This window comes from Ursus americanus, chromosome 15 (assembly GCF_024610735.1).
Source record: "Ursus americanus isolate L20-20 chromosome 15, mUrsAme1.1.p, whole genome shotgun sequence".
In the NCBI taxonomy this organism is placed as follows: Eukaryota; Metazoa; Chordata; class Mammalia; order Carnivora; family Ursidae; genus Ursus; species Ursus americanus.
In genome coordinates, this window is record NC_142141.1 from 40,475,335 (window position 1) to 40,493,743 (window position 18,409).

At 37.8% G+C, this 18,409-nt stretch overlaps 1 protein-coding gene across 1 annotated transcript in view; it reads left to right on the forward strand.

The window, feature by feature from the left end:
• GOLPH3 (golgi phosphoprotein 3) overlaps positions 1–18,170 on the forward strand; it is a 62,520-nt gene extending 44,350 nt beyond the window's left edge. Inside the window, exons 3-4 of the mRNA XM_045787191.2 lie at positions 6,221–6,335; positions 16,246–18,170. Coding sequence (XP_045643147.1) covers positions 6,221–6,335; positions 16,246–16,670 — 540 coding nt within the window. The 3' untranslated portion in view covers positions 16,671–18,170. The remainder of the gene's footprint in view (positions 1–6,220; positions 6,336–16,245) is intronic.
• Positions 18,171–18,409: the final 239 nt, after the last annotated feature.

Below are 18,409 nucleotides of genomic sequence, written 5' to 3' on the forward strand. Positions count from 1 at the left end.
AGAGGAAAAAAAACCCTTAATGTGTTATAGTTATCAATGAAATATACACAGAGGTTGCTACTAATTATAGTAATTATAAAAAGTTTTGCATTAATGTTACCAAGCCCTGATCTAAAGTGAAAATATTTTGATACTAGTTCTTTTTGTGGGAACAAGAACCAGCTTTGTGTTGGTTATCAGCAAATTATTTGCTCTTTTGTTCATTTATTTCTTCATCAAATATTTATTTAATGCTTAAGTCTACCCTATACTGTGGAGACCAAGAGACATGTTCCCTGCCTGCATGGGCTTTCTGTTTTAGTCTATTTGTGTGACCTTAACTAGGTGGTTGGTAAGTCCTTTGGAAAAACACTCCAGTGTGATTTAATTTATTGAAATAAAATAATTATTGATTTCATTAAGGTAATACATATATAATAGTTGTAAAATCAAATTGTAAAAGGCTTATAACAAAAAATAGCCATCTTCTATTCACTTTTCCCCACTCCTTAGTCCTGCTCCTGAGAGGCAGTCATTCTCTGTCCTTGTATTAGTTTTTCAGGGTCACCTTAACAAATTACAACAAACTTGAAGGCTTAAAACAACTGATATGTATTCTCTCATAGTTCTGGAGGCCAGCATATGCTGTGCTCTCCTAGAAGGCTCTAAGGAAGATTCTGTTCCTTAATTCTCCCTAACTTGTGGTGGCTCCAGCATTTCCTTGGCTTTTGGCCACATTTCTCTCTCTCTGTTCTGTCTTTATGCTGCCTTCTCTTCTGTGTGTCATAATTTTATAAGGATGTTTTCATTGCATTGGGGGCCCCTCTTGACAATCCAGGATGATCTCATCTCCATATCTAATTTTTTCTTAAAGATTTATTTATTTATTTATTAGAGGGAAAGAGAGGAAGAGCGTGGGCTTGCGTGGGAGAGGGGCAGAGGGAGAGAAGCAGACTCCCCGCTGAGCATGGAGCCTGACCCTGACATCATGACCTGAGCAAAAATCAAGAGTCAGACGCCTAACCAATTGAGCCATCCAGGTGCCCCATCATCTCCATATTTAATTTAATGTAATCTCATCTACAGAGATTTACTGGGGATTAGGTTCCAGGGGTTAGGACCTGAGCACCTCTTGGGGATCATTGTTCAACTTGCTATAGCTCTCTTAGTTATTTCTTTTGGCATTTATGTCCATATTTCTTTTTTTTTTTATGGTTTTTTATTATATTATGTTAGTCACCATACAGTACATCCCCGGTTTCCGACGTAAGGCTCGATGATTCATTAGTTGCGTATAACACCCAGTGCACCATGCAATACGTGCCCTCCTTACTACCCATCACTGGTCTATCCCATTCCCCCACCCCCCTCCCCTCTGAGGCCTTCAGTTTGTTTCTCATAGTCCATAGTCTCTCATGTTTCATTCCCCCTTCTGATTACCCCCCCTTTCTTTATCCCTTTCTTCCCCTACTGATCATCCTAGTTCTTATGGTCCATAGATGAGAGAAATCATATGATAGTTGTCTTTCTCTGCTTGACTTATTTCACTTAGCATTATCTCCTCCAGTGCCGTCCATGTTGTAGCAAATGTTGAGAACTCGTTTTTTCTGATAGCTGAGTAATATTCCATTGTATATATGGACCACAACTTCTTAATCCAGTCATCTGTTGAAGGGCATCTCGGCTCCTTCCACGATTTAGCTATTGTGGACATTGCTGCTATGAACATTGGGGTGCATATGGCCCTTCTCTTTACTACGTCTGTATCTTTGGGGTAAACACCCAGTAGTGCAATGGCTGGATCATAGGGTAGCTCAATTTTTAACTTTTTAAGGGACCTCCACACTGTTTTCCAGAGTGGCTGTACCAACTTGCATTCCCACCAACAATGTAGGAGGGATCCCCTTTCTCCACATCCTCTCCAACAATTGTTGTTTCTTGCCTTGTCTATTTTTGCCATTCTAACTGGCGTAAGGTGGTATCTCAGTGTGGTTTTGATTTGAATTTCCTTGATGGCTAATGATTTTGATATGTCCATATTTCTAAATGAGGTTATACTGCCATCTCTTTTTTTAAGATTTTATTTTTAAGTAATCTCTACACCCAACTTGGGGCTTGAACTCACAACCCCAAGATCGAGTTACATGCTCTATTGACTGAGCCAACCAGGTTTCCCCTGCCGTCTGTTGATAAATCACTTTATTTTATTTTATTTTTTTTTATTTTTTATTTTTTTAAAGATTTTATTTATTCATTCGACAGAGATAGAGACAGCCAGCGAGAGAGGGAACACAAGCAGGGGGAGTGGGAGAGGAAGAAGCAGGCTCATAGCGGAAGAGCCTGATGTGGGGCTCGATCCCATAACGCCAGGATCACGCCCTGAGCCGAAGGCAGATGCTTAACCGCTGTGCCACCCAGGCGCCCCGATAAATCACTTTAAAATGCTGTTTACTTTCTACTAGAAAAGATGAGAGAAAAAAAAAAAAGTTGAACATTTGGCTCTCTTAATACTACTCACTCATCTCTCCCCCCAACGTTCCTGATAGAGTTCTGTCATAATTTTTTGTAAAACCATAACGATTGTTTTATATTACAGTTATGTTAACCCTTCAGAGTTTGGTTATATCCTATGATATTTTCTTTAATTTTTTTAAAAAAAATTTATTTATTTATTTGACAGGAGAGAGCCCACAAGCAGGGGGAGCGGTAGTCAGAGGGAGAGGGAGAAGCAAGCTCCCCGCTGAGCAAAGAGACCAACGTGGGGCTCAGTCCCAAGACCCTGGGATCATGACCTGAGCCGAAAGCAGACGCTTAAGCAACTGAGCCACCCAGGCGCCCCTCATTTTTTTCCCCTAGAGTTTTAATAATTTTCTTCTTAAAAAATCTTTTCTCTGTACCTTTTTTTTCTTATGTGCTCCCCCTGAGAAAAACTAGCATTAATTTTCAGATGTTCAAATACATCCGGTAACTCCATTAGAATTTGCCTTGTGCTTCAGTCTGGACTGGTTATGGTTTGATTCTGTTGGGACTCCTGTCTCATTTTACTGCTTTAAACCCCCTGTTTCTGGAAATTTTTTTTCTGTCCTTGTGGGAGGAAAATGTTTTGAGGCTTTGCAGGCCTGAAAATTTCTTTACCTCATTTTCGTTTGACAGTTTGGGAATAGAATGTTAGATTTAAATTATTTTCCCACAGAATTTTGAAGTCATTTCCCCATTGTCCTCTAGTATACAGAGTAAGTTGCTGTTAAAATCTGGTGCCCTTTTGATTTTCATTCTTTGTGTGATACCTGTTTTCCTGTCTGGAAGCATTTCAGATCTTCTCTTTATCCCCGGTGTTCCGATATTGTACGAATATGCCTTGATGTGGGTCTGTTAAAATTCATTATTCTGTGCTCACTTTGGCAGCATATACATTAAAATTTGTTATGCATGGGTTCTTTCAATCTAGAAATGTTGAGTTTTGGTTTTATAAAGTTTTCTTCTATTTCTTACATCTTTGCTCTATTTTCTAGAACTTTAAGTTTGATGTGTACCTCTTGACGAGTCTTTTTTCTCTCTGTTTCTTAGTTTCCTAGCTTTATTAAGATATAATTGGCATTCTCTTGGCCTTCCTTACCTTTTTTTAACCCTCTTTTGAGTTTTTTTTAATGTGGTTCTAATGTTTTTGATTTCCAGGAGCCTTTTCTTGTGTTTTGTTTTGTTTTATCACGACCTCTTATTTCATGGATGTAATATCTTCTTTTAAGTCTCTAAGAATATTGTGGCTCTTTTTGAAAATTTCTTTTATCTGTTCCTTCAAGTTTGTTCTTTCTGTCTTTTGGTTTCTTTGACATTGAGGGTTTTCTTTCAGTATCTTGTCATTCTTGGTTAACTGTTCATCTTTAAGAATGAGGTTCCCCTCTAAGGTGCAGTACACTAAATAGAAATTAAAGGTGTGGGCAGAGCATATTTATTAGTGAGCCACAGATTGCTGAATTTTGTTAAGGGGTTTAGAACTACTCTGAGGCATTGAAGAGTTTTAAGCAGAAACCTTGAGATAATATGTAAGACTTGCCTTTTAAAAATATCAGTAAGGAGAATGGATTGAAACTAGTTTGGGAAAACTAGTTAGGAAACCTAATCCAAGTGAAAGATAACTAGATTGAGTGGAGTAATTGCAAAGGTGATGGAGAAGAGTAGTCCCATCTCCTAGAGATTGAGGGGAGAGAATTTCATGAGAAAAAAGGATCCTCCCATACCCAGGCTATTGTGACATGATGTAAGATGTGTCTCAGAGGGTGGGCATAGGGTGGGTGTTGAGGCCAGATTGCAGTGAATTTAAGGAGTAAGTGGAAGGTCAGAAGTGGTGGCATGAACACATTATATAAACAGACAACTTTTTTCTGCCAAGGTTCTCCTTTTTTCTTACTCTCTCTGACCCCTTACTAAAAGCATGGCCCAGAGTAGTACTGTCCAGTAGAACTTTCTATGATGATGAAAATGTTCTATATCTGCCAGCACTGTAGCCACTAGCCACATGTGTCTGTGAGCCAGACACTTATAATGTGGCTAGTGAGATTGAGACATGCTGTGAATAAAAACACACTGGATTTTTGAAAACTTAACCGTGGTAAGGAAGACTGTAAAATATCTCAATTTAAAAATACTGATTACATGTTAATATTTTGACTGTAGTGGGTTAAGTAAAATAATATTAAAATTAATTTCACATAATTCTTTTCCTTTTTAATATAACTACAAAAATTTAAAAAGCTTTGTGGCTTGCATTTGTTATTATGATTATCTTCCTATTGGGTCATGCTGTCTCGGAAATAGACATATCGTTATATATTTTTTAGCCTTTCAGAAGATTGAGCAGAAAGGTGAAGGACATGTGTTGAAGACAAGTTTAAGGGAGAACTGCTGCATTTAAAAAATAATATTTTAAAATTGTATGACATTTTAATAGCTAACATAAAGTAATATAACAGATTAAAATTTGATATTCTAGAATTTAAACTAGAAATTTGTTGCTTAGCCAAGAACTCAGTGAAGGCTGCAGATATCTAATACTTGGCTAAAGCAGTATGCAGCATTTTCTCCCTCCCTCCCTCCCACCCACCTTCCTTCCTCTTTTCTTTTTTCTTTTTTTTTTTTAAGATTTTATTTATTTGACAGAGCACAAGCAGGGGAAACAGTAGGCAGAGGGAAAGGGAGAAGCAGGCTCCCCGGTGAGCAAGGATCCCAGGACCCTGGGATCATGACCTGACCTGAAGGCAGACCCTTAACCAACTGAGCCACCCAGGTGCCCCTACAGCATTTTCTTCTCTTATTCCCCGGCTTTGTGTTTTTCTACTTCTAGATGGATTCTGTATCCATCTTAGCTTTAAAAAGTTTCGTAGTTACCAGGGGCGCCTGGGTGGCACAGCGGTTAAGTGTCTGCCTTCGGCTCAGGGCGTCATCCCGGCGTTATGGGATCGGGCCCCACATCAGGCTCCTCCGCTATGAGCCTGCTTCTTCCTCTCCCACTTCCCCTGCTTGTGTTCCCTCTCCCGCTGGCTGTCTCTCTCTCTGTCAAATAAATAAATAAAATCTTAAAAAAAAAAAAATTTTTTTTTTGTTACCAGACCTGTTGGTATTTTCAAGGTTTTTGCTAGTTGCCACAATTTTGAAAAAACTTTCTCACCCCCCCAAATTATATTTTGTATTTAAATCTTTATCTTCCGTTGTGGTATAAGCTCTGAGGAGCCAAGTCTTACTTAATTTTTAATTCTAATTGGTTAACCAGTTGTTTCAATAACATCTATTGAAAAATTAATTTCTTCACTGCTGTAAAATGCCACCTTTATCATATACTGAATTGAGTATGCAATTGCATATAATTGAGTTTATTTCTGTAACTAATAAATGTTTAAAAAATGAATTTCTTGATTAGCCCAAGGTTTAGAAATGAAAAGAATTAACAGTGAGTAAAAACTGTTCTAGCCTTTTGCTTTACAAATTCTTGCACACTAACTTTATTTTCATTCATGATAGTGGCTAATCTGGTTAGGTATAAATGTTGGATTTCTTTCTTTTTTTTTTTAATGTTGGATTTCTTAGTAGAGAATTAATTTAAAATCTGAACCTTGACACTGCACGAACACACTAGGGACTTTTAAGTATAATGAACTGTTTGTATAATTGTTTAAGTTTTTCATTTAAAGAGATGGTCGGAAGAAAGAATTAGTGGATCATTTCATTCTTATTGCTTACATTTTAGGTGATCTGTAAGTCAGATGCTCCAACAGGGGATGTTCTTCTTGATGAAGCTCTAAAGCATGTTAAGGAGACTCAGCCTCCAGAAACGGTCCAGAACTGGATTGAATTACTTAGTGGTAAGATTTTGTGTGTAAACTAAAAGCTAAGTTCTGTTTAAAAGACTTTTCTAAAAGCTTTAAATTCTTTTGAGAGGAACTTACACAAAATGGCCAAAAGCTTGTTTAGTTATTTAGGCCGACTTGAAAGTTATTAGTCACTGAATGGGGAAAATAGTGGTTTTTAAAATTTCACCCCGTTTTAACAAGACTGAGCAGATAGATGTTCAGTGAAACGTAATATTCTTCCTTAGAGCTTCCACCATTTTTTATCATAATAACCTCATGCTACCTTACACTGGGTAGACTCAGTTAATCTGTGATAACAGACAACCCTCAAACCTCAGTGGCTTTAAACAACAGGTGACTTTCACTCATGTCATAAGTAGTCACAGGCCACTTCATTCTCACTTTGGCAGCCAGGCAGGCAGATAGAGCTGCCACCATCTGGAGCACTGTCTGTCACTATTGTAAAAGGAAGATGAGCATAGCCAATCATTCAGGCTCATAGTTTCTGTTCAGAGAGGACACATGGTTCCAGTTTCATTGGTCAGAGCAAGTCACGTGGCTTCCCCTAATGTTAAGGAGATAGGAAAGTGAAGCCAGGAAGGAGAACCTGAAATACTTGGTTGACAGCACTGAAAGTTATTTGTGTATTTGTCTAATCTAGGTAGAGAGCCCTAGTATAGGACCTAAGTGTGGAATATAGGACGTAAGTTCTCTTGCTCTTCCTCTTTACTGTTACATAGAACATCGCTTCTGTGTACATGTATTAGTTCATGTTCAAACATACTGTTCTTTAACTTTTAAAAACATAATGGATGTTGTTAGATTGGTAATTAACGTCATTTTTTTCTCACTTACAGTTTTTTTTAACTTATAGTTTCTAAAAATAATCCTATTATAAGATGTTCTCTCAGTAAAAAACTGTGAGTTTTGCATCTTTGTTTATTTAAGATTGAATACATATATTCCATTCTTAGCTAATAGGGCAACAGTGGGCACTTTACACTTAGGGCAGTGTTCATTCTTTGTTGTTACTGATAGAAAACAGTCTTATTCACAAGATAGTTTTGATTAATTTTGCAGTTTTTCTCTTTTGGCCATCCTCTTGTAGATGTTCTAATAAAGGTTCTTTTTACTTCATTGAGTAAGAGAAACTTTAACTCAACCCCCTTTCCCCCTTGGTGCTATGTTCAATTATAATTTCTTTTGCAGGAATCTTTTAAAATTACTTTGCCCATTTGATCAGGATTTGTTTGGTTATAAACTAGATTCTTGCTTAGCACCTACCAATACTATATGTCACATTGCCCAGCATGTTGTCAACCTTCTTTGGGTTAGCCTTCCACTTAATGTCTATTGGTGACAATGGCCATTTAACAGAGACTTAGGGCTTTAACTCCATATGTTAAATATTAGCAAATATTTTTTCAGATAAAAATAGAAGTGCTAATAATTTCTCACTGTACCCTGATGGATCATTTTGTACTTCCTCTGGAGATCACCTAAGCAATCTTTGGGTCATGCTCCTGTTGGCCCATTACCACTTCTGGTAGTGCATATTGGAATTTGTAGTTAAGTTCCCAACTGGCTAAAAGCAGGCTTTTTCAAAGTTGTAGTTAATTTTTTTGGCAGGTAGGTCAGAGTGGTGTTCTTTTATGGAATGTAGTTGGGTCTTGTGTTAATGTTACTGATACCCACTTCGGTGCCAGTTAGCACTGTGGGGATGTTTCAGACCCCTCTGTCCATCAGCCACCTCTTTATACAAGCTTACATCATATGTGCTAATGGCGCATTGGGATTTCCTTTGACAGGTTATATGTCTGTCATGCAGGTATGGCATACAAGGAGTATGGAGTGCAGGAAGGTTGACTCTCAACATATAAGGTGGCTGTATCTTGTTCAGTACTCGATATAAGTGCTAATTGAACCAAGTTGGGCTGTTGCACTCTTCTCACCTGATTGGAGAGTGAAAAGATGGCAGAAGTCTGGACGATTTTCTCAGAAGTATTTAAATACATCAGAAACTATCTCACGCTACCTTATATTGGATAGGCTGTGTTAAGCTGTGGAAACAAGCAACCCCAAAGCCTCAGAAGCCTTAGGACTTCTCACTCATGCTGTGAGTCCATCCCAGGCCACTTTGTTCTCAGTAAATGATTCTGAGTGTCCATTTGAATTAGGAATTTGGGTAAACTGCGAGGCTAATTGCTCAGAACGGTTTTAAAGCAATATCCTGCGATGTTTAGGGGGCCATCAGTGCTCGCCTATCTGTAGGACCTTAGTCCTACAGCACCTGTAGCACCTTAGTCATGTGTTCCTGACATACATTAGGAATGACCTGTAATTTTAGCCTAAAAGTAGAGAATTCAGAATGAGAGAAGGAGAAAAAAAAGCACATTTCTTTATAAGAAAGCATCTACTTCCTGCCTGATGAAAGTATGGATAGCTTGCTGATTTTTTTAAAGCATTTTTTTTTATTGTGGTAAAGCATACACAACATAGCATTTACCATTTTGACTTTTTAATTGTACAGTTCTGCAGCCAGCTTGTTGAATATTAAATTCTGAAGATGTTAAGTTGGTTCCAGGTAATGAGTAATATCAGATACCAGTTATTGCAGCTTTACTGACAGAGGTGCTGTGAAACTTGAAGTGCTTCCATACTGAAACATCTTAAAGTGCATTTGGGGAGCAGTTGTGTATTTTTTTTTTTTTTAAGATTTTATTTATTTATTTGACAGACAGAGCACAAGCAGCGGCAGGCAGAGGGAGAAGCAGGCTCCCTGCTGAGCAGGGAGCGCGATGCGGGGCTCGATCCCAGGACCCTGGGATCATGACCTGAGCAGGAGGCAGGTGCTTAACCAACTGAGCCACCCAGGCATCCCAAAAATTGTGTATTTCTAATAATTTGATAAGAGATGAGGGTTTAACAATACGGTGCTCTGAAAGTGCAGTAGCTCCGAGAAAAGAGGAATCCTTGGGAGTGTTAGTTGTTGGAAGAGGAAGTAGAACTTGGATTAGGCCTTTGAAGAGTAATAATGAGATGGAGATGGAAGGAAGTGCTCTTGTTCAGAGGGGCTACAGAGAGGTAAAATTGGTGGGCCTGTCTGTCCTCCTGCAGCTAAGCCTGGGACTGCTGCCACTTGCCAGGACTGTGGTACTGTGCTGTATTGTTGGCGGATATGTGCAGAGGAGGCGAGAGTCTGTATGTAGAAGAGAGCATGTTGGTCTGCCGGTTACCTGTGAGGCAGAGAAGGTGCACGTGGGTGCCTAAGGTCTGACAGATGGATCTTGTTTACCTGAGGGTGGCGGTACCCAGGGGTTCATATTACCATTACTTACACTATACATTTATACATGCTCATACTACCAGTATATTATAAGCACTTATATGTCTCATTAATTTAAAAATTAATAAATACACATATATTTGAGACAAAGACTACTTACTGTGATTTTCTGAAATCTTGACATGTAGTTGATGAGTTTGGTCACAAGGTGTCACTAGACTTCCAGATTTATGAACAAAGATGCTTTTGGTTGTTACACGTCAAGGAATATCGAAGTTTTTTCGCAGCAGAATATTAAGGTGTACCTCTCAGTATGTCATTTTCTCTGAAGTAATTGTTGGGCAGTGGGCGTAAATAACCGTTTCTTCTCTGTGTGTACTTCTCACAATTTCCTTTACAAAAAAGTGAACTGCAAATACTTTCTATACATTTTAATTTGCTTGTATAACTTATAAAATCCTTTCACATCCTGAATAATTTAGGAGCTGATGAATAGCAATATGGATCACAGTAACATCTTTAAATCTAGAGTTCTGAACACTTAAAGTCATCAGGCATTTATTGCAAAGTATTTAAAAGGTATCTGATAGTCTGCTTAAATTGAAGCAGCTTAGGTGATAGTTTAAACATTTATTGTATATTCACTCATCCAGCTACCCCCATCCCAGTTTATAGTGGTGTCTTAAGTATGCTAATTTAAGAGGTGACTTTATTCTTTGGATTTAGCTTAATTTATTATTATTTTTTAAAACAAACGGCAGAAATGTCAGGATGCCAAGACACTTTCACCACTCATTTATTTCGTTGTACCTTTTTTTGGGGTGCCAAGAAAAGTATTGAACAACATCTGCGTTTTACCCACACTGTTTCAGCCTTCTGCATATGAGATTTCTTCATTTTTTCATATATCTGAGGAGGTCTGAATAACATTTGTATTGGAGTGAGCAGGTGAGATTGCTCCCTTTGAGTGAATTACTGCAAAGGGAGATGATGTTTGAGCCCTTTTTTATTACTTCTTCTGGGGCAGAAACTGTAGCCCATAAGAAGGTCCAATCATAGAACACCGTATTTGAAGGTGGGTCTGTGTTTAGGCTCTTCTCATTTTTAGTAGCAATACTGAATTGTAAAGTAGCATATTGGGAATTGAGAATTTCTCATAGGAACTTTGTAACCATTACTTGTTCCATTTGTTGTATTATATAAGATTTAATTGTGGATAGAGTGGGTAAATCTTAGTATGACTTCAGTACAATAAACAGTAAGTTGTAAATTGCTAATCCCATTCATTTCCCATGAGGAAAAAAAAATCATTGTATAGCAGCATTAGAGGGATTTTGTGTTTTCAGTCTGCAAAGAGATGTTTAACTGTGGACTTGCCAGAATAATCTTGATCCTCCCCCCCAGCCCCCCACTTTTGGAACTCTATAGATAGCCAAGATATTCTCTGAGGCACGGAATACCCTTCTGTTTGACTAGTGAGTTGCCAGGCAAAAGCACTACTTTGATAATTGACAAATTATTATAAGCATAGTTAGTTAATTTTAAAGTTGAACTGTTATTTATGGGCTTTTACATAAATTTGGCTATTGATTATTTTATGTTTATTTAAATTGCCAAAAGTCAGAAGAAGGTCAGAAAACACAACCTAGCCAATTCTTGCTTAGTGTGTTAGGCTGCGTACCTCATGCCAGTGATACTAGAAAACACAAACCCCAAACTGTCTGGTGAAAGGTACGGCAGGCAGGCATTTTTTGGGGGAGGTAATGGGTTGGTACAAACTTAAAAAATGAAAATCGTAGCACCTGTGAAAGATGTGTGACTCCATTCCAGGGCTCGTTATATTCTGCATATCATTGCTGCCTTTCCACTTGGTTGTTTCTTTTGCCTGTAATGCAGGCTCCTCTTCCTTTCTTTCTTTTCTTTCTTTAAAAAAATATTTATTTGAGGGAGAGAGAGTGTGAGGGGGGAGGAGGGGCAGAGGGAGAAGCAGTGTCCCCGCTGAGCAGGGAGCCCGCCGCCTTGGGGTGCGATCCCAGGACCTTGAGATCATGACCTGAGCTGAAAGCAAACACTTAACCTACTGAACCACCCAGGCGCCCTTCCTCTTCCTTTCATAGGATGTTGATTCCTGAGGGCTTTCAAGATGTAGTTTGAAAGTTCTTTCTCCTACTGTAGAAATGCCCCTTACATCAAACCCAGATAATTTCTTACTCCCTCTGGGCTCCTTGTTCATATGGTTTTTATGATCCTACACATCTTATTCTTGCCAGGATAACTAATTATATTATGGATGTTTCTTTTACCTGATTTAAAAATTTTTCAGAGTTAGAAATGTCTTACTTACGTTTGTATTCTTAGTACCAAATATGATTTTTAGGGCATTATGAATACGTGAAGTTCTTTCTGTCACAGTGCCGATTCTGCGTGTGATAATAGCTAACATTTGCTGAGTGTTAACTGTGTACCAGGCTCTGTTCTAAGAACTTGATATGTCTTTAGCTCATTTAATCCTCATAATAACCTGATGAGGTGGGTAGAATTGTTAATCTTGACTTTACAGATGAGGAAACAGAGGAATAGAGAAGTTAAGAAACCTTGCCCAGGGTTGCAAGCTAGAAAATGACCAAGTTGGAATTCAAAGCTTACCAGTCTGGCTCCAGAGTGCCTGTTAAAACCGGTTATGCGATAAAGCTTCATCAAGTAACTATTTTAATCATTTCTTAACATTAAATGTAGGTATGGGCTTAACACTAGAAATTGAAATAATAGAATTTCATTTATTATTGAGTTACATTTTTCTTTTATACTCTTAGGTTTTAAAGTCTAATAGGGCCCCAAATATATTTCTTTTCCTTTTTAAGGTTACCCAGGAAATCGAATGCAATGATCATTTTTCTTTTGTGGAAGCTGATTTGCTAGGGTTTTTATGGAAAATATTATTATTATTTTAATATAGGAGGTGACTTCAGTTTACTAATAATTCATGGTACCAACCTTTTTTTATTTGACAGTTTTCTTTCAAGTCCCTAGTTTTTCAGAGTGAATCACAAAATGCAAAATGGCACTTCCAGATCATTTATTCTTTTAAAAAAATAGCTCTTACTTTCTCTTCATTGCATTCATGTTTTCCTTTAAATTATTTAGATATTTATAAATAGCTGTTTTAAAATCTTTGCTAATTCTATGTCATTTCTGGGTCATGTCTGATTTGGTTCACTGTTGTTGAATTTTCCCCCCCTTGGTTTGGGTCACGTTTTTACAGGGCCTAGTAATTTTTATTGGTTGCTGGACATTGTGAGTGCTATGTTGTTGAGTGCTGGATTCTGTTGTTTTTCTTTAAAGAGTGTTGAAATTTGTTTTGGTAGGCAATTGAGTTACTTCTGCATCACTTTGTTTTTAAGCTCCATTAGGCCAGGTCTAGAACAGTCTTTCCTCAAGGGCTGGTTTAGGCCTACTGCAAAAGCGTGATCCTTCTGGAGTCCCTTCTGAATGTCCTGGGTGTTCAGTGAGACCTTTCCACTTAGTCTGCTTGGCACTCATTTGCGCCAGCCCCATGTGAACCCTTAGAATTGTTCAGCTTACAGCCTTTGGGTAATTTTTTGTTTCCTAGCTTTGCAGAGTTTCTCACCTTAACTTGTGTGGCTTTGTTTTCAGGCACACTCAGAGGAACACCATATGGATTTCTAGAACTTTTGTTCTTCGTAGCTCTCTCTTTTCCAGTACTCTTTGTATTTCAGCTGCCTTAGCTTCCTGGAACTCTAGTCTCTGCCTTTTTAAATTTTTAAATTTAAATAAAAAATTTTTTTCCACCTGTTTAAACACAGTGTTATTCCTGTGCTCTGTTTGAGGTCTTTTGTCCTGCTTTGCTGCCTGAGATATGCCTTTAGATAGTGAGCTTGCGCAGTAGTATGGCTCACTTAGGTTCCCCGCTCAGGACTGCCTTTTGACTAGCACTGGAAAGCAGTTGTTTCATATATTTTATCCAGGTTTCTATTTGTGTAAGGTCAGAGGGTCTAATTGTGAAGTCTGATTACTCTTGCCATACCCTCATTATTCATATGGTAAAATACTCTTTGTTTATGGCCAACTGAATAGTAATATATTTCAAGATAGTTCTGTTCGCTGGAACTTTCTGTGATGATGGAAATGTTCTATTTCTATACTGTCCAATCAGTAGACAGCATACACGGCTGTTGAGCATTTTGAAACATGGCTAGGACAACTGAGGAACTGAATTTTTTATTATTTTAAATTACATAGCAGTTAGTGGTTAGACAATATAGTTTGTTTTCTCTCAATATTATAAAATTTCAACCTTACTGCTTTTGCATATAATAAAAGTGCCTGTGGTTGATCTTTAACGTGTTCTAGTTTAGAGAATTGCTATAGTGTTTTTTTTCAATTAAAAAAAAAATACATGTTCCTTGGAGATCATTTGGAAAATACAGAAAGGTACAAAAAAGAAAATTTGTCTTGATGAAGTCCCACAAGTTCATTTTATCTTTTGTTTCTCTTGCCTTTGGAGATGTGTCATGAAAAAAGTTGCTGTGGCTGATGTCAAAGAGGTTGCTGCCTATGTTCTCCTCTAGGATTTTGATGGATTCCTGTCTCACATCTAGGTCTTTCATCCATTTGGAGTTTTTCTTTGTGTATGGTGTGAGAGAGTGGTCAAGTTTCATTCTTTTGCATGTAGCTGTCCAATTTTCCCAACACCATTTATTGAAGAGATGGTCTTTTTTCCATTGGATGTTTTTTCCTGCTTTGTCAAAGATTAGTTGCTCAAAGAGCCGAGTGTCCATTTCTGGGTTCTCTATTCTGTTCCATTGGTCTATGTGTCTGTTTTTATGCTAGTACCATGCTGGCTTTGTGGTCACAGCTTTGTAGTATAGCTTGAAATCCGGCAACGTGATGCCCCCAGCCAAGGAAACAGTTAAAAAAACTAAGAAGCAGCCCACGGAATAGGTGAATATATTTGCAAATGACACTACAGATAAAAGACTGGTATCCAAGATCTACAGAGAACTTCTCAAACTCCATACACAGGAAACAAATAATCAAATCAAAAAATGGGCAGAAGATATGAACAGACACTTTTCCAATGAAGACATACAAGTGGCTAACAGACACATGAAAAAATGTTCAAAATCATTAGCCATCAGGGAAATTCAAATCAACACCACATTGAGGTACCACCGTAGCCAGTTAGAATGGCAAAAATTGACAAGGCAGGAAATAACAAATGTGGGAGAGGATATGGAGAAAGGGGATCCCTCTTACGTTGGTGGGAATGCAAGTTGGTACAGCCACTTTGGAAAACTGTGGAGGTCCCTTAAAAAGTTAAAAATTGAGCTACCCTGTGATCCAGCAATTGCACTACTGGGTATTTACCCCAAAGATACAGACGTAGTGAAGAGAAGGGGCCCCAGTGTTCATAGCAGCATTGTCCACAATAGCTAAATCGTGGAAGGAACCGAGATGCCCTTCAACAGATGACTGGATTAAGAAGATGTGGTCAATATATACAATGGAATATTACTCAGCCATCAAAAAGAATGATTTCACAGCATTTGAAGCAACATGGACGGCACTGGAGGAGATAATGCTAAGCGAAATAAGTTAAGCAGAGAAAGACAATTACCATATGGTTTCACTCATTTATGGAACATAAGAAGTAGGAAGATCGGTAGGAGAAGAAAGGGAAGAAGGAAGGGGGGGTAAACAGAAGGGGGAATGAACCATGAGAGACTATGGACTCTGGGAAACAAACTGAGGGCTTTAGAGGGGAGGTGGGTGGGGGATTGGGATAGGCCGGTGATGGGTATTAAGGAGGGCACGTATTGCATGGTGCACCGGGTGTTATACGCAAGTGATGAGTCATGGAACTTTACATCAAAAACTTGGGATGTACTGTATGGTGACTAACATAATAAAAAATTATTATAAAAAAATAAAATTTGTCACACATAATCTCAAAAGAAAACCAAGATTAATATTTTGATATATTCCTTTCCAGTCTTCTATAGAGAAAAAAATTGTCTTAGTGAAAATTATTTGGTTTTATTTTAAATATTTGTTTTGAAAGGGAATGTGCATAGGTGACAAGTTTAAAATGGTGAAATGTTTTGCCCTTCTAGAATTAGCTTTATGTTATTTGTCATCAAAGAATAGCATTGTCTAAATAGGCTTTCCTAGTTTTGTAGGCCGGGTATATGTAGCAGTTTGTGGAATAGCATATTAGTAAGGAAACTTTTTTTTCCTTTTGTTAATTTGTTGCATACTAGTGTTTTAGTAGAAAAGAAACCTTTTGCTATGGTTGCTTTTTGACAGCAGCTGGAGAGAGGCCAAATATATTTAATATTTAGCTTATTTCCACATTAGGATAACTGGTTTGAAGACTGCCTTCAGTTTGGTCCTTTAAGTAACTATTGTGCCTGAAAATGTGCCAGGTGCTTAGAATCCAAAGGCCTGGCTCTCAAGGGGTTCATGGTTTAGTTGGCAAGAAGAATAGTTGGATTTTCTTCTATTTCTTTAGAGGGGGGAAGAACCCCATACTTTATTGTTTATTTTAATAGTGCATTTTATAAAGTTAGCAGAGATAATACCTATCATTTCTAACTTCTGAAATCTTTTGTTTAGGTGAGACCTGGAATCCATTAAAATTGCATTATCAATTAAGAAACGTGCGGGAACGGTTAGCTAAAAATCTGGTGGAGAAGGGCGTATTGACAACAGAGAAACAGAACTTCCTACTTTTTGACATGACGACACATCCCCTCACCAACAACAATATTAAGCAGCGCCTCATCAAGAAGGTACAGGAAGCTGTTCTTGACAAATGGGTGAATGACCCTCATCGCATGGACAAGCGCTTGCTGGCCCTCATTTACCTAGCGCACGCCTCTGATGTCCTGGAGAATGCTTTCGCTCCCCTTCTGGACGAGCAGTATGATTTAGCCACCAAGAGAGTGCGGCAGCTCCTTGACTTAGATCCGGAAGTGGAGTGTCTGAAGGCCAACACCAATGAGGTTCTGTGGGCAGTGGTGGCAGCGTTCACCAAGTGACGGCTCAAAATGAAGTTCCTTTCTCTCATGTAAACCAGTAGTTTTTCTTCTATTGACTTCTGGTTTTCTGCGATTTGTACTTTCCACACTATAATTGGCTTTTGTTTTATGAAATGGTGGATGGCTTTTTCTTTTTTGTATGTATGCAGGATTCTGCTGGTACGAGAGGCCTTCCTCTTTCTGTTTTAAAAAAAAGTTCTACTGCCATATTGGCAATCCATTCCTTGTTGCCATTCTCACTGTTAACCTGTTTTGGGTTGCTGGTATGCTTTGACTTTCAGAGTAACTCCAGTCTCCTCACATGCACATCTTTTGGATTACCTCAGGTTGAGTTTTTCCCACATGTGCATGTATATCTAGCATTCTGCCTACAATTCAGACAGAAGTCACAAAAAGGCCTTTAACTCACCAAAGGTAAATATCTGTATCTATTAGGACATTTTATACATAGACCTCAGTTGAGATGTATACTTAGCAAAATTATTTTTAAATTGAAACAACACAGTAAATAATATAAAATGCCCCTTGGATTTTGTTTCCCATGTAAATCTATTGTATTATTACACTTGTTGTAATTTTAACTATTAAATCATAAAGGTCCAGTTGTTTCACAAAGCCAGTTTGGGATGGTCTGCATTCCAGTTATGCTGTATATAGTTCGAATTAAATATAAATTGCCCCTTCTGGCCACTCCTGCCTCCATCTTAGTATTTTGCAAGATTTAATTAGTTGTACACCTGGGGCCCCTCACCTGCTCAGTCAATATTATTTGATGACAAAACAGACCTCTCATCATTGAAGGAAAGAGAAAAGATGTGTCTGATTGGCCGAAGAGTTTTTGAGCTGTGCCATTCATGGTACTCTTTCTATGCATCTCCTTTTGGAATTATTTTTGGTCTTAACTGTTTTTTTTTTTATCATATCTATAGGGAAGAGGCTTGTGACCAGTACTAATCTTGAGTACAGTTTTTTCTTTTTCTGTCCACAGGTAAATTAATGTCTGCTCTTAAATGTCATTTATCTACTCACACTTTCTTAGGGGGAAAAAAAAATCAAATGTCAATTTTAGCAGATGTTGCATGTAAATTGTTAGCAAGTAATGACTACAACTCAGATGATTAAGAATTTTGTAACAGAAAGCTCTGCTATGTTTTAATTTTTATATACAATTATGATGATTAGCACATTGTAAGAATATAAACCTTTGCTTTTTAAAGTTTATTTTTACTATTTCTTTATCACTGTTTATGGTATCAGCATTGGTTTCATAATGTAAATACTATATATTGAACAAATTAAATGTCAAATTTTTTATTACCATAGTTCATGTTAATAGTGGGGCTTTCAGGTGTTTAGAGATTTTTTTGGTTAACATTCAATGCAAAAGTACTAGATGGTGTATAACTTTAGAGTTGAATTTTAAGGGATTCCTTAATATGTATACTATCTTTTTATCTGAAGTAATAAATAAACTATGATCTTGAAAGTGCCTGAATCAGAGCAAGCATGTCATTTGTATTTTTGTATTCTGCTATAGTTTTCTTTCTTAATTAAGTTTTACTTAGCCTTAGTATAGTGTCGTAATACTTCAGAATAGTGCAGGGGCTAGCAAACTTTTTCTCGTAGGACTGGGTAGTAAATACTTAGGCTTTGCAGGCCATATGTGATATCACAACTACTCAACTCTGCTGAATGAGAGTTGCCATAGACAATACAAACAAATGGGTGAGGCTGTGTTC